The 23,442-nt window shown below is 36.3% G+C and overlaps 1 protein-coding gene across 1 annotated transcript; it reads left to right on the forward strand.

Annotated features, from left to right (window-relative positions):
* Window positions 1–3,559: 3,559 nt before the first annotated feature.
* Window positions 3,560–20,387, forward strand: lrrc38b (leucine rich repeat containing 38b). Its single transcript, XM_032549900.1, has 2 exons — window positions 3,560–5,103; window positions 16,195–20,387. Exons 1-2 carry the CDS (start codon window positions 4,476–4,478, stop codon window positions 16,440–16,442), a joined length of 876 nt encoding a protein of 291 aa, XP_032405791.1. The 5' UTR covers window positions 3,560–4,475; the 3' UTR covers window positions 16,443–20,387.
* The last annotated feature ends 3,055 nt before the right edge of the window (window positions 20,388–23,442 follow it).

The raw sequence follows: 23,442 nt of genomic DNA on the forward strand, positions 1-23,442 counted from the left end.
CACAGCAACCACTTATTAATAATCGCAAAATAAGCATCAAGCCTAAAACCATACTACTGCAACAGACTGAAGTGTTCTGTTCTTTGTATGAGAAATATTTTAGTAGGGTTTTTTTTGTGGTGTTGTTGTCAGTTGCTATGACAACGAGTTTGCGCGTAGCTGCGGTGATACAGAGAGCGAGAGAGAAGTGGTTTTGAGTTGTACTTTAACGGTTTCTCCCTTTGTGGTGGAGCACAGCACGAAATTAATAATACCTACATGTCCAAGTTAGATTGAGTTAACGGAATTATTCTACGGCGGCAGCGCGGCTGTTAAAGAATTGTCGTAACATGGAGGGGTGGGGGGGTCTATATTTGTAAATATGATTATGATTAAGTCAGTGCCTCACCAGCTATGAACCTCACCGTGCGTGAGTACAATGATACTCCATTGTAATGTTTTCCTAAATAAGACCAAGTTTCTTTAAAACATTAGCCTTAATACATAACCATGCCTGTTAAAATGAAAACAAATGACACGTCTAAATTGTGAATTCAAATTGATAAATATAGTTTTTCATGATTGTGAGCATTTATTAGTATTAGGTCTGTTAGTTATGCAATTGTAATGCATTTTTCACAGCATTCTGTGAAAATTAGTTTTCTGAACTCTGCATTGGAAATCTAAACTAATCCTCCCATGTGGTTTATCCTGCCACCACAGTGCTCTTTCATTTACAACCACTCACACAATCCGATTTTAATCTATATTAGGCATGGGATTAATTTGATTTCATATACAGCTGCAGTTCGTCAGTCAGTTAATTTAAGCAGAAAGCAGCGTACTGCTTCAAAGGAAATGCTAACTGTGCAGCAGATCAAGATGTAGCTCCAGAAGGCATTTTTGCAGGTGTGGATACTGTGCAAATTCAAGCATGCCTGGTATCTCTATAAATAGCTGAACTTTCACTGAAGCTTCCCTAAATAGATACAACTAAAAAGCTACAATATTAGACAAGTTTGTACAACCAGCAGCATGCAGGGTGCATTGATGAACATAGTTTTATGTCGGGCAATTTGTTAATATATTATCATTAAATGTGCAAGAAAAACAACTTAAAGGATTTATTCATCATCAACATTTTTATGTATTCCCTGTAGTACTTTAAATCCAGTAAAGCTGAACTTGAGTCATTCATCATAATGGTGATCCCATAGAAAACCTGAGGGCACATAAGGAAAATCAAGAATGATGCTGTTTCATTGCTGACAAGGTCAGAAACATAGTCTATTTCAAATTTGGAATAAGCACAAAGTCAGCTTAACAAAGATGAAATCTTACTGACTTTAAGAAATTTAAAGTTAGGTACAGTAAATTTGAGTTGATTTTTAGCTTAAATTCATGACAGCTAAAACTAGGTGTTCGATATCTACACAACACGAGAAATGGATAGAGAGGGTTGATTAATGAAATTGCAAGTGCAGCTCTAGAGCACATCACATTAAAAATACTGTATATTATTTTTTAAATCTCAGTTTCTTTAAGCATTACATTTGCAGTGTGTTTTTTAATAGATCACCAAATGTAATGGACATTGCTGGTGTGACTATTCGGACAGATTTTGCAACCAGTAATCAGACCTGAAACTGTAGCTCAGCATTTCATATTCATATGTAGTAGAGATAGCAGTTGTAGGTGACTTGCCTATGTATACACTAACCCATCAAACTTTGTTCCACAGGGTGAATGTGGACATCTGCTGGACCACATAATTCAGCAGCATAAGTTAATGGATTCATCAGCATATTAGGAACAATTTTTTACTAACTCAAGTCAGTTTCTAGTTTCATTAATTATCTCAAGTCCAATCTGGAATGACGAAGGAACAACTCAATAGTTGACAGGAACAGAATACTAACAATGTGTTACTTGGCTTTATATGTGCCAACTGTTTTTTTGCCCCCAAGGAAAGTCTACTCTGTAGTTGTGTCCTTGCAGTTGTAAAGTAATATTACAACAATGAATTTAAAAAAGCCCTACTACAAGTGAATGACTAATACAGGTTCAAGCATTAGTCACTTAGTGCAATCTACAGTGGCAAAAATGACATGAACAAATGAATCTGAAAGCAGCACAAACTGAATGCCATAAATTGTGCATATTATGTCATTCAGAAGTGGATTCATGTGAAAGCAATGCCCTACTTTGGTGGCTAGCTCTTGTTAGGGGTGTCTACATACAGGATTATGTAGACAAACGGATTAGATAAGAATAAGAACCATTATGATGGCGGGTAGATACACAATTTCTGTGAATAAAAACATAATTAAAGATGGGAACAAATGCAGTAAAAAGAAAAAACAAGGCAACAGTGCCCAGCTAAACTGATCCTTTAAAAAATATATAGAACAAATATCAGGTGTAAATAGATACATATTCTTTCTTGTTATATTTTATTTACTTTGAAGTTTATATACTTATGCCTAATGTCTGTGTGCTGTGAGTATGTGAAACTGAAGTCAAAGTTTTGTTTGCGCTCACAAACTTGGCCAATAGGCCTGATTCTGAACTAAGAAGTTACAACTGCTGAATAAAAGGTACAAAAGGACTACATAAGAAAATGTCATGAAATAAAGAGAAAGGTATAAGGCCAGCATGGAAATGTCTAAAAAATAAAAAAAATCTTCAGGGTTTTTTGTTTGTGTAGAAACAATCTCTTTTTGAGCTGTTAGTTAGCATTGTGAGGGCTATCTTATAACAAAATTATATTTTAGCCAAGAATCAGATATTATTGATGATACAAGTTGGCATAGTTAGTATCATATTTGCTTGTTTGTATGGACTCAAATATAGGGAGGAAGCTAGAGCATAGTAAGTAAATAAATACATTTTAAAAAACAACCTGAAACTGCCATAACGCTCAAATCCATATTATGGTACTGCCATATTTTCAATAAAAAGTGCAAACCACTTTGAAATAGTCATAAAATAGTAACTTGCAGAATTTAAAATGAAGCAAGCTGGTGAAAGTCAGTGGTTTACTTAAAAAAATGTGGGGGGAAAAAATGTATAAAAAGCAAATTCTAAGTAAAAACAAAATTGCATTGTGAGGATCTGATTAAAAGCTGTCTGACTGAAAGATATTAGTGGGAAAGTTAATTGCTAAACCAGGAGCAGGTGGTTCATTAGAAACTGGGAGCAGCTGTGAGGGAAGGAAAGTAGCTGAATTTGAACTGAGGAAATGGCTGATAGGATAAAAATGGAATGTCGGAAAAAATCGAAACACACCATGACAGATAGTAGTCCTTTTTTCCTACAGATATTTTTTTTATTTATGAAAATGGAGTGGTAATTTTTTTTATTAATAATAATAATAATAATAATAATAATGTATACATATTTGTAAATATTATTTTAAAGACAAACAGCTGATAATATATTTTAGAATCTAACGCTGTCTTACAAACACACCTTTTCTTGCCTTTTATTGATTCTGAAATACGACCAATAATTTCTTTTCACTATAGGAAGTGACATCACATGTTGACAGTGACTTGATGAATCAGACACGCCCCCCTGGAAAAAGGAGAGGGCATGAGATAAACCGTGGTAGATTCGGAGGCAGACATTGGATTGGCATGGCTGTGTGCAGCTCAGCACTTCATCCTACATCCACAAGGCTCCTGCCTGGGCATTTGGATTGTCTCTCAAACAGCTTAGAAATGGTGCTGGAGAGAAAAGCACTGAGCCTGGCTTTGTTTTTACAGCATGTTGCAGGGCACTCGGAGATAGAGAGAGAGAATTAAGGGCGAGCGGGGGCAATATCACCACACATTTGAGCGATGCTCCGTGAGCTCTGTTTTTTTCACACCGTTTGGCTTTTGTGCACAAAGACTTTGGACTAATGGACGAATGCAGGAATGCAACTCTTTGCTTGTCATGCTTGAATTACTGTTCCATATATCCTCTTTTGTCACAGTACTCATTGTCTTTGTCTATCACTGCTGCCAGACGAACTGTGGGGTAGTGTGGCGGACACAGCTTTCTCCTCAACCCCCCTCTCCCTTGTCTGTTTCCCTTACTTCTCTTCTCTCCCAGCTTGCTCGTGTTAATTTACCGCTTCTGAGCTACATTACCCTCTGTGTTATCTTTCGTTATTCTTACTGGTTACTGTCAGGCTCTCGTTGCACATATAAAACAGATAGACTGCTGTTCTATCTTAGCAGCTTGTTACGTGATCTCCTAGAAAAGAGTTTTCCTCTGCTGTTCTGCCGTCACACAATTCCTAAGCTCTGTCAGGTATCTCTCTCCATAACATCAAGATGCTCATTCAAGAGGATTGATCTCTTCCACCCCCTTCACTCATCCCTTCCCCTCCCTTCTCCCAATCTTCTGCCCTCTGACCCCCACCTTTTTGTTCTCAACCCCCATCCATTTTCTCCCTTTTGTCCTTAACCTAAACCTCCTCTCTCCTAATTCATTTGACCCTCTCGACCATGTTGCCATGGGTCCACTGGCTTCAACCTATCCTCGTTTTGCTGTCCTCTGTCTTTTGGACCTGGGGCGAAAACTGCCCAGCAACCTGCCTGTGCCCAGATCCTCACACTGTGGACTGTAGTGGCCGGGGGTTAACCCGTCTTCCTGAAGAGATCCCTTTGGATGTTCGGAGGCTTCTGCTGGCCGACAACTGGATACCCCGCATCCCTTCGGATTTTCTGGTTCTGTACAGTGACTTGGTCTACTTGGACCTCCGGAACAATTCCCTCTCTTACATAGAACCTGGGACTCTAAGCACTTCCTCCAGGTTGGTCTTCCTTGACCTAGGTAGCAACAATCTGACTGAAATCCCAAAGGGGACTTTTGGGGAATCCCGGAGCTTGATCAAACTGCGACTGGGAAACAACCCATATTTGAGCATGGTGAGTGAGGACGCTTTTCTGGGCCTCACCTCTCTGCGAGAACTTGAGCTGGAACGTAATGCACTATCTACCCTAAAGGTGGGAGCCCTGAGTCAGTTGCCCTCCTTGCGGGTGGTGAGACTAGAGGGCAACCCTTGGGTTTGCAACTGCAACTTCACCAACCTGTTTGAATGGTTGATGGAAAATCATCACAAGCTTCCAAATGGTAAGTAATGTCATTTTAGAAACAGCTCTTTGTTACTGTGCATTTGTCAGATAACGTAAATCTGAGTAAAACATTCATTGGTACATGGTAAATCCAACGCCATCACACTTCCCTGGTCTATTTGTTTCTTTATTTATTTTCCCAGTGGAAGAGGAAACCCCCTCCCCCTCCCTTGTTCTAATTTTGTCTCTTTTTTTCCCTCCACCCCCACAGCCCTTGATGTGGGAGACTCAGTGCGTAGCATGAGACAATAGCACTTGTTTTTCACAGTGACAGTTATGTTTTACTTTATGAAATTTAATAGCGTTTAAAATTATTTAATATTTTCTATGGAGATGGTTTAAAAGAAACTCATGTGGTTTAGGATTTTAGCGTTCATGCGAACCAAGCACTGACCTCAATATTGCACGTATTCAAACAATTTGTTTGTTTGTTTTTAAAAAAAAATGCTTTATTATTTCACATTTTCATGCATGCTGGAATTTAAGAGTAGGAAAACGCAAAGATTTTATTTTTCTACAGAGAAAATAAAGACAATTTTTCACATCATGTGTATATTGCTTTATCCTTGTGGATTTTGAGGCTGACAGACTCCATCCACCAATGTAATTTAGCCGTGAGAGCTACGTTACATAACCGGATGGACATTTTGGTGGTTTTACTAAGCAGCCTCAATGTGTGCATGCTTGTTCCAGAGGAACATGAAATATTAATAGCCTTTTAGGTAAAATCTCTAAACAAGGTTGACTGGTTTTAACAGCCAGGGTGTCTGTATTAAAAAGGGGCGGCCAGTTTTTTCCATGATGAAAATGATATGAAATCGTTATATCTTATACTATATTAATTATAGATCCATTTATTTCCGATAGTATGGTATGTGTTTGTGTTCTGTTACAAATATTATTCGGGAGTTAAATCTTTTGTAGAACACAGATTATTTCCTTGCAATTGTTATAGACAGGACTTATCTCATGAGAGCAGGGTAGGATGTGGGAGCAAAGAAGCAAAAATAAACAGATCTGACAGCTGAGCCACACATGACTTGTACTAAGGGTGATAATTTTCACTTCAGATTACAGAGATGTGATAACATTGATTTTTTTTTTGCTTAAAATGTACATTTAAGCTAAATGTTCATTTAAGCTAAATGTACATTTTAATGATTTAACAAAGCCGTTGTGATAAAATACACTGAAAATATATGATGATGTTGGGGAAACTGTCAGCTTTGTTTCAAAAAGATCTGCTTTCATATGAAGTCTGATTACTCACGAGCCAAATAATCTAAGGAATGGTAAAGGAGTGTGTTTTTAAATGTGGAAAATAATTGCAGGAATCAGTTAAAGTTACAAAGTAAAAGATGGGAAGAATTTTTAAATTGATTCGCCTTTTAAAGTTTCACAAAACTATATAAGCATTTCATCAAGCATATTACTCTGTCATAAAGATCTGTTTTCTGTCTGCAAGATCAAATTGGCTGAAAGTTAACTATATTCTCACTGAATGCTTTTGTGCTCAATCTGAAAACTGGTTTGGTACTTTTCAGGTCTTGTAAACTGCTGACAACCTACAAAATTAAACTACTTACATACATATAGGCCATGGTGTTCTGTGCTATTGATTCTGCCCTTACTCTGCACTCAAATCTTTTTTTCCTTTGCCACCTCAGGTAGGAAAATTTGCTCACACATTCAGTCCTCATGCTGCCAGACCCAATAAACATAATGACGGAGCTCTTAACATTGGGAAAATAGTATGACCTATTCTCAGAGAAAAAACAAACATAAGAGACATGATTATACAATCACAGATGGATACTCATTAGTGAATGAGCTTGATTTGATAGGCTTTGCAGTATGCGTTGCCTCTCTAACAACCGTCATCAGTTGATGGACGTTAGCAACATATAATCTAGTTGGACAAAATCATGGAAATCTTGTGTATGAGTAGAGTTTTTTTATTCTTGCACCATGACATATTTTAAAAAACAAAAACAAATATGTGGTCTATATAAGCCAACATCTGAAATGTTATTTCCCAGCAGACAGAATTAACTCTCATTTTGACACTGAATATTTTTTCTAACATTAAACATTTCATATCCAGCATTAATGGGTCTTTGAAATGACTCCTTAAAGTATCCGAAGTTGCAAAATTAATAAAGTTTAAGTGTAATTATCAGGTGTGTACCTGATAAGACTCCGAACAACGTGATACAGCTGTGCACATGTATGAGTGACTAGTGAGCTTCTGAGGGCTGACACTTTATATCAGGAACTTAAAAGCTAATACATGGGCAAGATTTAACATGATAGGATAAGCTTTTAAAGTCATGACTATTACTCTTGGTTCTTTCTTTACCATTTCTCCAGGATACTAGAGTTTTCCACTTTACATTTTAGTCTAGATTTAATTTTGCAGTGCGGAAAACAGAGATCTAGTCCTTACTTGTGCTCTAAGGATTCTACATTTGACTCTCACTTGAAATCTATCACTTAACTCTCATGAAAAAAACATTACTTCATGTAAAGATAGTAAAGAATAATGCAGTACCTTGACAGCATTTGACTAAATTGTTATGATAGTCTCCTTTGACTTGCATAAAAATAACTGGTTGTCATGTAGGAGTTCAATTTAATGTTTGAACACTGTGGGGCAATAAAATGAGTAAACAGCAACCTTCAGTTTCACAAGCTTTTATTCAAGGGTCTCCCCTTGAATAAAAGCTTGGGGAATATTTTAACCACTGCAGTCTGTGTCTATTTATTTAATCTCTACTTATGTCATGGCTAATGCTACAGGGCATTTTTAGAACATTTCAAAGTCTTTCCTGTGCAACTTACTTGAATCACTAGAGGTGTTATTAAAGGGAAGGGGTGGGGTATAAGTTACATCAACCTTTTTGAGCTAAATATGTCATAATTTTATTTCTTCATAAAAAACACAACTGGAACATTGCTTTGACTCATTCATGCATGGTTGAAGAATCCTTAAATCTCACATGGCAGCCATAAGGGGATTGCTTAATGCCTGCATCTGTCCCCAGCTGAGGACCCACCCCATCAATCGTCCCTCCCCTGCGTCTCCTCCACACAGCTCCACCAAAATAACAGCAGCAGCAATTAGCAAATACCTGGTGAAACTGCTGAGCTTGCTGAGCTTATCATACAAATTACAAAGCTCCTGTGAATGATTGTATACGGCGCCAATGGGCAATATGGAGAAGCATTGTTGTGATGACGTGCTTAAAGAGACAGGCTAATTTCAAGGCATAGGATATGGTTATGATGTGAAGTCGAAGTGTTTTTTGATACATACAACATATTCATAACAACTGAAGGTAGCATAGTTACTTGATTGTGCTACAAAATGGCTCCATATACCTGGAAAATACATTATACCCCCGTTATTTACTGTAGCTGACGATACTGCCCACCTTGAAATTGGGCCTCTGTCTCATTAAGAGGCTCCAGCACTTTCTGACATTTTCCCTTATTTTAGAATTTTGTATCAATATTTATTTTTAGGATTTATTAAAAAATACATACTTACCAAGAGAAATCTGATCTGAAATTATTCAAAACATAAGCAGAAGGGGTTATATTAAAGGACATGAAATGGAAGGAGATCTGGACAACATAGGGATTTCTGGGTATGTAAGTTGGGATATAAGCAAAAAGTTAAAATGACTCCCAAGCCTTCATGAGGAGAAAGTAGAAACACTTTAGTACTTTATTGTCGCTTGAAACTGGACACTATCAAATATAGAATATAATAGAAATAGTCTTTAATGTCCAACGGAGTGGACATTCAGGTGCAACAGCAGCATCATGCACACACACACGCACACCCCCACATGTAGTGTGTGTATATATATAAGTTGTACAGAATTATTGCATAAAGACAGTGATCAGAAATGGCGTATTTGGATCCAAGGGATATGCAACTGAGTAGGATGACTTGTTTTTCAAATGTACATAAAGTGCATGCATGTTAAGCATTACGAAGAAAACAGATCATTTACAGTACAGTAAACAATCTAATGAATATTAGTAATGAGTAAAATATTGCTAATGATTATGCAAATCCCAGAATGGATGTAAACACATATTGCTTTTGTTGGGAGCAGTCATGAATATACAGTACATTCTAACAGCTACTGGGAGGAAGAATCTTCTCTAACACTCCTTTGTGCACCTACAGTGCAGTACTCTGTCACTGAAGAAGGTCTCCAGATCAGCAACAGCTTCACACCTGGGGTGGGAATCATTGTCCATCAGTCATGTTATTTTAGCCAGAGTCCTTCTGTCTCCCACCACCTGAACTGAGTCAAGGGAGCATCCGGGCACACAGCTGGCCTTCCTGTACAGCTTCCTCTGAGCTGTTAATGTCAGCATTTCAAAATCTCTAAATTGTATGTATAGAATCCCATATAATATACAGAAATTAATCTATAGACATTCCTCTCTATAGGACAAAAATAGTTGCAGCATTCTCCATAAGTGCCTGCAGAATAAAGCATCTGCAGAGTCTACAGTAAATCCAATTCCCAATTCATTTTTCACTTCTTGATTTCCCTCGTGATTTTAACTTCACAGCACAGCATCCTTTTCTGTTTGTGTCACCGCCTGTCAGAATGATGGGTGGCTGAAAGATAGTTGAAATTTTAGAATTTCAAATTATAAGCAAAAAAAATAGCAGAAAACGCTGTTCATTTTTAAATAACTTCGGTTTGTCTCTAGTGTAGCAGTAGATGTAACTAATTCTTTATTTAAAGTTGACTCACAAGTCAATTAATCTTTTTTGTATTTCTTACTGGGTCACCATGTAAAAGTTTCTTTTAGCCACCAATCAGGTTCATAAATGTTTCAGTGGAAGATTGAGTGTAAGCATGATCCACTGCTGTCTCCGGTGCTCTTGGGTTAAGGATGAACAAAGGCCATATATAATTCAGACTGACACAGTTCTACAGCACATTGGCCAGGGTAATTGGAGCTACAGCTGCCTACAGGGACAGGGCAGGCCAATTTCTCTTGGGAGATGGCACATTGGGACTCAGGCCCATCATGGTGTTGCTATCAACACTAGTCATGACCTGACCAGTTTCTTTGTAAAGTAGCAGTTCAAATGACTACTGTGGTCAAAGCCTGAATTTTCCTTCACAGCCTATTGAGTTGCTCCTTTGAGACCTGTTATCACACTGCACAAACAGCTCTGAAAATATGGTGTCATTGACCAGTTCTACATAGCACAAACATTAAGCTGCAAAGCTCAATGCGACATCTCTGGCTATCTTTACCACCCATGGGTATATGATGTGAAAATATCTGTTCTATTAACACAACCTGACAGCTTGTTTTATCTTGGCCTAATTTAATGTTTATTTAAAGTTTGGATGTGAGAGATGGTGCTGGCAAGGGAGAGCTGAGTGGGAAAAAGGTGGACAGATTTACAAAATGTGATAGCATCATGTGGTACATGTTGAAAAGCAGAGGAGGATAATCTGCCATGTTTCAGAAGTAAAACACATTATTTCCACGGATGCCCGTGGAAACCTGTTTGAACATTATTTTAGTTTTCTTTATCATGTGTTAAAAATTCAAGGGATTTTTAACATTTGTATTTATGATCAGAATGAATTATGTTATTTGAAAATAAAAGAAAAAAGCCATTTTTGGATCTTTTAAATATGTCTTCTGTTTGTAGCAGTCAGCATGCTTTGTGGCTTAATGGTGACTAAATTTGTGTATGCCTGGTGTAAGGTTGCTGAATCTTTCCACAGACGGAGTTCCCTTATGAATAATTCACTCATTTCCCCGAGTCGCAGCAATGCTTCTCTCTTTGTGCATGCTTTACAAATATTACTCACTCTGTTACCATCCATTTTTTTCTAAATTGAATGAATCTCACATTTTTTACAATTAGGTATTAGATTTTTTTTTTTAGAACTGAAGAACTTTTCCTTGTGACTCCAATCATGTATGAATGATTTACATTTATTGACATTTACCCATATGTTCAAGAGGTTAAATCAAGTATCATAGCTGAATGGTTGGATTATTAGAAAGGTCCCTAGACACCTATGTTTCAAGTGTTCTAAATGTAAACTCAACTACATGAATGTATGACTACTGTTAATTGATTTGTTCAGAGATCAATCTGGAGAGATAGAGTGGTGTTAAAGGGAGGGATGGGAAACTAGGCAGCAAGGTAGATCAATCACGACGGAGACAGGAGATAGCCTATCCTGTTGACTGGCTGTAATCCTAAATGTAATCTATCAACTGTTCGTGCCAAGACTGAAACATATCTGTGTGGGCAGACAAACTTGAGAGTGTAAGGGCGTGATTTGTATTACATCACTGAACAGTTGCCTGCCGTAGAGTCTTAATACTTGTCATATCACATATTTCAGGAGTAGTTTATAAACTGTTAGCATATTACATAGTTAAAAAAACTTAAAGAGTATATATCATCAATTTGAAAACTTTTTCCTTTCAACTGTGTTAAGTCCTTAAACCCATCAGGGTTATTTTTGACTTCCATAACCAGAGTTAGGAAATATACATAAAATAAGCATGAAAGAAAAAGCAAGACAGCTGACATAGCATTTACATGTTCAATTCAACATATGATTCATATCCTTGGTAGATTTAGATTTTAAGTACATTTGTGTTCACTCAGCCTGTGCATTTCCTCTGATTAAAAAGGAAATATGTGTGTCAAAGTTAGTGGTGGGACTTGATTAAAACTTTTAATCAAAAGTGGTTGAGACCATGATAGCTAGACCATGATAGCTAGTAATTTTGTATAATTTTGTATGGTCCATGAAAAGAAAATCAAACATGGACAGATTGCATAGATTCTAGCCATAATGTTTCAGCTTCAACTTTGGCAAATTAAGGAAAACAGATACAATAACTTTGCAAGCTATACAAACAGCTTGTCTGTTGGCTCTGATTCACTTATTTACCTTTTATTTTTATAGAAATGTTTATAATTTATGAGTAAAATGTAAATAATTTAACATATTTTGACAAAAACAAGCTACACATAAAATCTAAATTGTTTTGGAGAAAACATTTATGACTGACCATAAAGAGAGAGAAGACAGAAAGAAATGTAAAACAGTCAAATCCAACATGTATTGAAAAAGAAAAAAAATTTTTAATTCAAATATTAGTAAAACATGCAATGTTGAGACTTATTTGTGCCATTCTCAATAATCAATGAGAAGCATTATCTTCACAAACAGCTAAATGTACAATATTCTTACCCTTTTTAATGTGTAACTAACTTATAGTGCTTGCATTCTGAAGATAGTAATGAATACAACATGTTTTCACCAGAGAAATTTCTCTCCTTCGGTGTGTAGGCTCCCACACAATGTCTTCTGTCCTATGGCAAAGTAGCTTTATTGGTTGTATGTCAACCTTGTTTTTGTTTTCCTGAGATAGAGAGATATATGAGCTGCTTAATGGTGTTCAAAGTTGGGTTTCACTTTCCGCTTTGGCTCTGTTTATTTTTCATTGAGATTTTCCTGCTCTAGTGTGACAGCCACTAATTTTCTAAGGTGTTGAACAAATAAGATGAGCTCTAAGGGAAAGTACCTTAATCTGTAGGAATGGTTATTTTTTTATTTATTTAGTTTTTCTTTCTTTGTTCTTTTGTTAGTCCATGTTAGATGCACTCACATTTTGCAATAATCTTCTAAAAGCCTTTCAGTTGTTTTGACACTAAAATCCTCTTAAAATTCTGAAATATCCAATCTGGGGTGTTGGGATAATTCTGATGAGCAATAAAGTAGGTGACCTTCATGGTAATCTGTGGTTGTGTTCAGTTTTCTTGGAAATTTTGACGGTCTACTTAATTAACACCTTAGTAGCTGTTTCTTAGCTTCTGTTAAAAGAATTCCTCTAACTTTATTATGTAAAACTAATACCTCCAGGCATACATTTGGATTTAGACCTATACTGCCAAGTCAGGAAATATTTGTAAAGTAATCAGTTTGCTATATTTCTCAAAAGGGACTAAATTGACTACAATTTAGGGCTGAAACGATTCCTCAAGTGATTCGAGTACCTCGATTATTAAAATTCCTCAAGAAAAATGTATCTGCCTTAAAGCTTTGTTAAGTTATGTTTTATCATTTAATACACTGTGTTCCGGCAGGGTCGTTATTTGCGATGCGCAGCGCTCTCACTCCTGCCTGAGTTGTTGACGAAAGCTAAGTGTTAGCAGCGTAGTGTCCAATTTTCAAGTTCAACCTGGGAGGATTTTATTGATTCATGATAATGTCTGGGTCTTTGTCATTTTTCTGGGGACCAATAAGCATCCTTAAAATGACGGGAGCGATGCTTGGAGTAGCTTTTCTCCTCCCGGAGGTGCTGCCTGGTGGCCTGGTGTTCAGAGTGAACGGCGGGGGAGCATGGCGGAATTATTTATATAGGTGAGCGAATAGACCGAACACTGCAGGCAGCTGTGCTTTAGATGCGTAGCTTTATGGACCATCCAGAAAATAAATTTCATATCATCCCGGTCACAACAAATGGGTGGCGAAGCACATGGTGGCATTACATAGCTGATAGATGTGTTTCTATGTGTGACAAATGCAGACCATGTCAAATCCAGTTGCTAACATGAACACAAAGCTATAAATGTCTGGGCAAGGTGAGAGTTAATTATTAAACTGACTGAAGATTAACCAAAAGCTGGAGCCTATACATTTTTTTATAAGCGTATTTGTGAGTCTGCCTCTTTATTATTAAATTGAATATAATTTCAGATTTTTGTATTACTTTTCTTCAGGTTAACTTAGAGTGAGCTATTATTGTTATTTTCTAAACTACAGAAAAGTTATTGTTAGGGATGCTCAAATGTGAAAAATTGGACTGATGTTGATATCCGATAGTAATACTGCTGTTAAGTTAGATTTACCAATGCTTTATTTTATCTCTTTTTTTATCCGATTACTCGATTAATCGTAAGAATAATCGATAGATTACTTGATTACGAAAATATTCGTCTACAACAGCCCTAATCTGAATATCCTCATGACAGCTTGTAATTATGAGACACTGTCATTATAGTCTTTGCTTCAGAAGGTCACAATTGCAAAGAACCACAGCTGTTGGGTTATTCTCTAATCTGCTAGTCAGTCCAAAATCTGTTTTAGTATTGTGTAATGTTAATTTTGGTGTCTGCTTCGAAATTAAAGATAAGGATGAATTTTATTTTTCAACATTCCATTGAGACCAAACTTGCATCCTAATTAAAGATTTGCATTGGGTTAGAATTCACAACTAAATGTATTAATGTTAATAAGTGGTGACTCTTGAAGAGGGTTGTGATTAAGAGATGTGCTCACAATCTGGTTGATTTGTACTTTTGGAAGATATTGTAGACAAAAATGCCTGGTCAAGATGTGGTATTCTGACAGACAAATTGTTAAAATTAAATCAAAAAGTTGGTTATCCCTAAGTCTAAAAGGCAATTATACCAAATACTAAAGAAATGCATACAAGCTTGTGGATCTGAAGGAAGCCAAAAAATACATTGTCTAGAAAAATTTCTAACACATTATTATTTTCTTAACAGCTATATATGTAAAAGTAGCTCTAAATCTAACCATTCCAACATCAGAAAGATTTTATCTGCTTTGATATCCGACACAGAAAAAAGAAGGTTGTGTATTTATACAGCATATGTAAACAACTGTCTATGAAATATACAAGAAGTGTCACCATATCCCCCTCCAGCAATTATGGGTGGATAACGGTTCCTGTTCTCTACTAAGTGAATGTCAGATGAGATGTAAGAATCTATTTTGTATTAGAGGATTAGTGTCACCAACTTTTATCAAGCTCCTACAGAGTTCAGTTACGAACCTTATTAATAGTGTAGCAAGTTAATCAGAGGACCATGAAAACCAATTCCATGATATCACAAATTTCCATTGTCTTTTTCCATTGTTGCAACATTTAGGTGTTGAATGTACATTTACTAAGCTTTACAGATTGCACAAGCTGCTTATTTCATTCTCTGATTTTTGCTGTGCTTTTTTGTCTTATTAGGTTCTCACTTCATCGATACATTTATATATTTGATGCTAAATAGTAACAGGAACTGTTAATGAAATTAGGGATTGTAGGTGACTGAATGAAAACTTCTGTAAAGAATTGCTCGTGTTATTATAAAAAAGAAATGCTTTAAGGGGAACATATGTTGTTTTAGAAATTTTATCTATTTGCATGCCCAGCAACAGTGAAAAGTAGCCACCCACATTGCAAGCCTTTATATCTGCCCACATAACTACAGCAGTGTTTCTTATAGTACAATGCATTGCCAAAAGTCTTCTCTATGCTGCATAGAGCATTGTGTTTGCAATGTTAAGAGTGCATCAATTAAAGTCTATTGCTCTGCATTAAATACATATGTCTAATTAACGCTCAAAGGCCAACAAAGTTGTTGGTGCAACCAATTGAAGGATCCACTGTAAAACTGACTATGATCATTGCGCAATTTAAAAAAAAAAAAATCTGTGGGATAAAGGGGATGCACAGTAGGTGAACTGTGATCCTGAGTCTAATGAACACTAAATATTCATTAATACATCCTCAGGTTTCATGCTGGATATGAAAGCAGCCATAACTACTGTCAAGACAGGTGGATTTCTGTGGAATGTACTAACCAACATAACATATTTTCTGAGCAATTTTAGTTGTTAATAGTATAGCAGTGTGTTAGTAATACAATACAGGCTCCCAAAATGGGCTGATCTAAAGCTACCTACTTTAGGTAGCTGTTGAAATTACTGTTTTCAGTTTCTTTTACAGTATGCAACCACACATCACATTCTTCCAGTGAGAATAAGTGTGTACCTGCTGCCTTGCTGTGGGTGGATATGTGGTAAACACAAAGCAACTTTAACTCATTATGTCAAACTAGATTCCAAGTATTTTGTACAAGCAAGAAAGCTGAATCAGGGATCTTTTATTTTCTGCTGGCTACTTGAGCTGAAACCTAATCACACTGACCACCATTCATTATATCTGGTGAATTAATCCGATTCCATTTCCTGTTTTGTTTCAGGGGTGGAAGGCATGGAGTGCTCCCTTCCCATGGATGGCAGACGTGTTTCTCTGACACAGCTTTCAAAGGACAGCTTTCGTGAGTGCCAGGCCACCCTAACTCTAACAGACCTGCTCATCATCATTTTTTCTGGCATCTCTGTGTCTGTGGTGGCCATCATGACCAGCTTCTTTTTGGCTTCAACTGTTCATTGCTTCCAGCGCTGGAGTAAAGGCACCAAGGGAGATGAAGAAGAGAGTGAGGAGTAAAAATGGTTTCCTTGTAAGGACGTTTTTCCTGGTTCTCCAAACTAGTTGAGGACACTCAAGAAAGTGTGTGGTCAGTGCTGTTTCCTACTTGGTAAAGCTCCAGAACCCTTGGATCATGGATTGGTACAGTTACAGTCAAAAGATGGATATACATGTTATCTAACAAATTACATCTCAATGGAATGAGGCTTGTAAGTATACCACTCCATGTGTTCAAAAATTCTATGAGGATCATATTTTTGTCTGTGAAAAGTCAAAGTTTTTGGCTCAGTGTCAAATATTCTGAAGAAAATAATGAGGCCAAGACTATGACTTGTATCGAAAGAGAAATAGATTTCACTGGACTACTAACACATAGGAAATATGTTCTTGTAGAGCTGTCATTTTTGTCTTAGAAAAACCAGAAAACTAAATGCTGAACATTCAGCTTTGGAATGTGAAATTCTGTAAAGAAAGCTCAAGGCTTTTGTGAATTTTACAATCATATTCACTGGAACTTAATCTATATAAAGCAGGACACGTCACTGACCTAAAATCCCTTATAAAAGGATGTCATAATGACAAGTGACCTCAATATTTAACTGCTTGTAATGTGATATGCTGGCATATCGTATCATTTAACAGTGTCCTGTCTGGATTGCCTCATTTGCTTATATTTAAAGGTTGCTCTCAAGATATGAAGAAGGATAATAGTGTTGCTCCTTCTGAATTAATCATAGGCGGAAAGCTTAACAAGAAGGGTTTGGTTGACAGTGGGTCTTCTCAAACTTCCAGCAGTATTCATTATATAATTACAAATTTATGTACAAAAGTAAATGGTATGTAATCAAAACTAAAAACAAAGAGGATAGTATGTTCATTAGATTCATGACTGTAAACTATGTAGAGAAAGATATTTCTAAAATACATACAGCATAGTCTTGGAAATTATGACAAAAATATGGTATTAAATTGAATCTATTTATTTACTCTGTTGATGCACTTTAAACAGTAAACCTAATTTTGGCAGGTATCTCATTTAGACTAATACTGTCTTTGCCAAAGATTAAGTTTCAGTAGAGGAAAGATGACATGGTTGTTGTGGATGAGACATAGAGAGGCAGAAGTAGCTTCATAATAGAAACCAACTTGCACTTTGTAGAAACCCTTTGTACTCAAAACAACTTCCATCTCCAAAGATTTACAATTTCTTCCTCTCAGTCTTTAGCATCTTTCAGATCAGAGTTCTGTGATAAACACATAAACACAAAGATCCCCTTACATCTATCTTCCTTTGACATTTATGTCCTACAAGTTGATTTGGTGAGCTCATGGGGCTATGTGTGTAACTCAGCTCCAATTACTTGAGCAATGCACATGATATGTGTGTTGAGCATTTCTCCTACACCCAGTAATATCTGAATTGGATTGTGAGTTACAAGCTAACTGTCCTAATACTGTCTTCAAATACAAACAAAATTGGAGTGCATCATGCTTAGCACATTTGTGTCTGTCCCAGATTATGCTGAACATATTTCTCAGATTAAATCCAAACTGGGGGATCATCATAGTGTTCTACAGCTGCCCCATTTCATATTATGCTCATCTTGGCTCTGTGACTATACTTTTTCAGGTGGATCATAGACAAAACAGCAGCAGGTCACCTTTGACCTTATTTCACTTGGACTCTTTAAGCTGTTCATGAAGAACACCTGTAGAACACATTTGAGCCTGATAGTCTGATCTGAAAGGAGCTTTTGACCAAATCAGCAGTCTTCACTCATTGCAGTGCTTAACCTTAATTTGCATCATATGGCTATTTCTTTTATAACCATCAAAAGATTGGTCATTTGGGGAATGGTTTGTCTTGAGATTATCTTCAACATAGCTGCCATTGTGTTATTTATTTTTACCGTACATCTATTTTTAAGTTGTCTTTCTCAAGAGTATAGGACACAGCTCAACTGATACAGAGGAAAGGTCACATTTAAACACTTTCTCCACTGGTCCTGCATTCATGATGGTGCAACACACTCCATATCTAATAAAGCAGAGTCCTGGACACTTTTTTTCTTGAATTTGCATTAAGTGTTTTCAAACCCTCAGTAATGAGGACTTGAAATTCACAAAAGCTGATATGTAATTATTTCTCATGTTCTTGTAATCATTTGTAATTCAGCAAACTGAGATGTAGCAAAAAGAATGTCAACCAGTGGATATAAAAAGAGCCATCGGTATATTGTGATCATTTCTGTGCGGGGAATACAAGTAGAAAAAGAGACTCATTCTTTTTTCTCTTTAGAAGGAATTCAAACCCTAAATGTGCAGCAGTGAATAGCACATTTTGCAGAAATGACAAAATATAAATGTGGCCTTATTCATTGTTGTTGTTTTTCAATAGGCATTAACAAAAATCATATGAGTCATAGTACAATCTTTCAAAGGATGTCTCAAATCATATAACAATTGTTGTAACCTACTTGTAGTGTTGATGTATGTATTCATATATGCGCCATATATGTCCCACATTTTAACAACAATGGCACTGTATGGTAAAATTTCAATTTATGGATATTATGTATTGCCTAAACATGGTACACACTGATTTCCCATTCTGAATAGAAATAATAGACACTGACCTTTTGCTAACTCCTGCTTCTGAAATGTCCATCAGTGTAACAGACTTGTCAGCTTTGGGAATTTTTCAGATGTAAAACAGTGTTCCTTTGGAAACCAAAAAATAATAATAATAAAAAAAAACAGGGAAAGGAATTGCAGGAGTTTGGGAGATAATATTATATTTCTTAGAACTCAAAACATCGGGAAGTAGGGAAGGATAAGGCTAATTAGCTTGAATTACCTCACTGTTTTATTACATTAAAGGTTTTTATCTTGACCCTCTAATTCCTGTCTGTCAAGAGGATATCCAATGTTTTTTTGTTTTTTTTTCCAGAATTGAACATACATTTCTGCCGTCACATTCTGTTAAATTGTTTGGACAGTTAGAAAAATTGAAAAGTGCTTCCAATTTTAACTTTGAGTACATTACTTACCAAAACACAAAGCTAAGCCAGATTAATAAAAAAGAGACGTGGCCCAAAATTTCAATACTTATTAATATATCCCTGCAAGCAAGTGGTACAAAAGTCAAATCCAAGTCTATTGTACCACATGTGACATTTTGATCAAAATCAAACTGTTACTCATAGCCAGAGCTGTGTTTCTCTAAGTTGTTCCAGTTGAATAACCTCACTTTAACACTAAAAATTCCTAGGTGAAGAAAATGGGAAAACCTAGCAAGATTACAAGCAAAAAATATTCCTTTCATACCCTCAAAAAAGTTAAAGTGAGTTAATTGAATTTATTTATCCATTATAACCTGCTTTTTTATATCCACATGCACAAACTGATGTGAAGGGATCACAGGGAGAATTTTTTATACATATCATTATTATTTGCAACTACTGTGTAGTTATTGTATATTGAAAATACTATGTTAGATTAGTTGTTAGAATGAAAATTTTAGCATGACATTTTACTTTCTCTTACTTATTTTATTACCAATATCAGTACATTAGAGCATGCACTGTTAAGTTACCAACTGGATAATTTTCAGATTCATGTCTATTTTTCTATTACAGCTTCCAAAATGAAGCATTTACTAACATTGTTTGTCCCCTTTGTAACTTTCTGGCATTGCACATCCCTGGGAAGCAGAAACAGTGGTGGCTGCTTTTGTGTGGCTTGTCTTGCATAAAATACCAAAATTCTTGTTGTGATTTGTCAGACAAAATGTCAGAATGGGTAAAATCTAAATTATTTTGACGGAAAAATGAGTGATGACACTGTTGCTGCTGAATGCATTTCCAAATGTCAAACAGACACTGTCAAACAGACTGTATGTGTAGCTGTATATTGATGTTTGGTTAAAAACTGATAGTAATAAAATCCTTTATCCTGTCTTCATCTGTGTTTGCTCCAAATAAAATTTACTTACACGGTACATACATGAAAAATCTAGGTAGCATTTGGCAAGATGTAGCACTGAAAGAGAGAAATGCATTTTGTGATAATTTTTATGTTGTGTTTACAATGTTCCTCAGCAGAAATCAATGCAAGTTAAAAGGCATCAGTATGTTTCATTTCACCTGTCTTTGACAACAGTAGAAATGCTAATTTTAATAAAGTGGCAGTTGGAAAATTTGAAAAAGAACTCTGTAATACATGTGAATTTCTTCCTCTTGTTTCCTTGGGTTTAGAGACTTGGCTTGTCAAGGCAGCAGATAACCCTCATCTGTAAACACTGCACAGTGTGTCATTTCACAGAGCAATCTTATCACTCTGCAAATATGCAAATAGCAGTAATATATTTGGAAAAGGTGCTGAAAAATTACACTAAGAAAGAAAAATGTCACATGAAATTGCAGCAAGTATCTGGAGTTTCATGTAAATATTCTTGATTTAGTCTGATTTGATGCAATACAGTGTAACAAATTAATGTAAGTTGTCACCCAATGCCATTACATTCTAGCTTTGCAATTGGTTGTGTCTATTTTCTGTTTGGTAGTTACCCGTGATTCGCCCATGTGCAAAGCTGCACACGTATGATGGCAGATAGTTGTGTATTTTTCTTCTGTCACGGAGAGGATGCATTTCGAAATACTATCTGAGCATGTTCCCTATCTTATTGATGAGAGATGCAACAACAAAAATTAAAGCCACACAACATCATAGCCTTCTTTTCTAAAGAAGTCTAAAGTCAAGAGACTGAAGGACAAAAATAACTGTCTCCCTAAGGAGATGCAATGTTGGCTTGACACTGAGCAAAATGACAGTACTCTGCAGAACAGAATCACTTATTGGGATTCCACTGAGGAATTACAACAGTGGATAAGGATTATCATGCACGAAAGACATCATCGTACTATGCTCATGCACCACTGAAGAGAGATGTGTGAGGATGGTGGTCGTGATGAGGATTCTCCTGCAACCATTTACCTCATTTGGTTGTCATGGCTACACAGCCAGAGGCCCGTGCTCTTGGACGCCGAGGCAGGAAGAGAAAAAGTGAGGGATTCAGGGAGGCACAACCCTGTAGAGTGCCTCACTCTGGTCATCAACTAACTAGACCTGGCAACTAAATGAAATACATACATTTCACAAACAATTGTTCACACGTATATGTGTGTGTGTGTACACACACATATACGTGTGAACAATATATGTGTGAACACACACACAACCAAATGGAATACACACAGTATTAAATGAACACTGATTTCCAACACTTTAGATCTGTCTAAGATCTGCCTACATATACTGTCTTCACACAGTTGTAGACAGTATATATGTGAACACACACACACACACACCCCACACACACACACACACACACCCATATGTCATTCCTGAACACCCCGATGATTAGACATTCCCATCATGCATGCCTGCATGCAATTGTTCAAACAAAATTTGTTCCCAAGGATGAACCAGAGTTGTGCAGCTTCACAATATCTTGGCTGATTTCATTTGACTTCCCAATTGTGTCAAACACGTAAGCAATGTGTTCCAGGTGTGGTCTTAAAAATATCCTCAGGTGTGCCTTCAAGTAACTCAAATGCATTTGTTAACCTATAAAAGTTTTCCAAAGTCATGACTTCATCATCTGGGCTTCCCCTCATTGCCAAAAGAGACAGTAATCATTCTGTATGTAAATTACTGAATGGTGGCATTTAGCACATAGAAATAATTTTGGTAATTCTAACTGACCTGAAACAACAAGATTGATCTGATTTAGCATCAAAATGCCTTTATATTCAGTGTATGTAAATATCTGGTTTCAAATGTTAAATTTTGCAAGTAACCCAACATATAAATTAGTAAAACAATGAAATAGTTAATCCCATGAAAATTGTTACTGCCGTAGCATTTGTGCTTTTATTTTCTTTTGTTAAGGCAGGAAGCAAGCAGGACAGAAAGGAAAGTAAACAAACACCTAGACAGGAAGCTTTGAATGAATAATCATCTGGTAATCAGAGTTTGAGAAGAAATGAGCAGCATTGGTGTCCAATTTCAAAGATCAAAAGGGCCCGCAGCTAATGTCCCAATGTGTGTGAGTAACCAAAAACAGAACATTTAATTGTGTTTAGAGAAGTGGGGAATTCTGGAAAGAATTACACAAAATGTAGGTTTTGAAATAAAGAATTAAGGAGTAAATGCACACAAGTCTTATATTGATCTCTTTAGTGTATTAGTGTTTTGTTAGTTTTTATTATTTTAAGTTTGAGATTGATCTTTTTTGAAAAACACCCAAACAAATCCCATTCTTAACCAAACAAAAGTAAAGAAGACACTCTTTTTCAAAAAATACATTTCTTAAATTACCAATAGTTATACATCAAGTGCTGTACTTGTTAACAACTTTATAGTTTCCATCAAAGGAGGAGAGACTCAAATAAAGTTCTTGAGAACATTCTGTAACCTCTGGATGTGTCCTTGCCCCAACACATCTGAATCAAATAGTTGAATTGTCTCATCATCATATCATTCATGTGATTCAGATATGTTGGTAAAGGAAAAAAAAAAAAAATCATACCACAGTTGCCTTGTGATTGAAGACTGGATTTAGGCACTTATGCAATAAAGTGTACCATTTTTGCTTTTTACAATGTCATTGATCTTGATGCTTTTACGCTTATCATTTCAAATCAGAAAACTGCATTCTGATATTCTTTGATCTTTACATAGAGGGGTAAAGATTTGCATAAAAAGACAATTCTTTGTCCCTTTGAAATGTCATTTAAAACAAAGAATGCTTGAGGTGAATCAGGGACAGTACAGCTGTGGGCAGTCATGAGCATCAGTGCATGTCCCCGTAAAAGTGTTCATTCACTGCATCTAAAGAGACAGTCTGGCGGTTTGGCAGAGCCAGTTATCCTAAAAATGTATTCTCCAAGAAAATAAAGCATGCTGCCTGTTGTAAAGCTAATGTTGAAAGGAGAATTAATTAAAAAATTATATG

The sequence above is a fragment of the Xiphophorus hellerii genome, chromosome 20, assembly GCF_003331165.1.
Source record: "Xiphophorus hellerii strain 12219 chromosome 20, Xiphophorus_hellerii-4.1, whole genome shotgun sequence".
Lineage (NCBI taxonomy): Eukaryota > Metazoa > Chordata > Actinopteri > Cyprinodontiformes > Poeciliidae > Xiphophorus > Xiphophorus hellerii.

What these genes read in the sequence shown, in the direction of transcription:
- lrrc38b (XM_032549900.1), top strand. Translation starts at nt 4,476, where the DNA reads ATGTTGCCATGGGTCCACTGGCTTCAACCTATCCTCGTTTTGCTGTCC. An exon ending in TCATCACAAGCTTCCAAATG is followed by an intron (nt 5,104 to 16,194) that starts GTAAGTAATGTC and finishes GTTTTGTTTCAG; the next exon opens with GGGTGGAAGGCATGGAGTGC.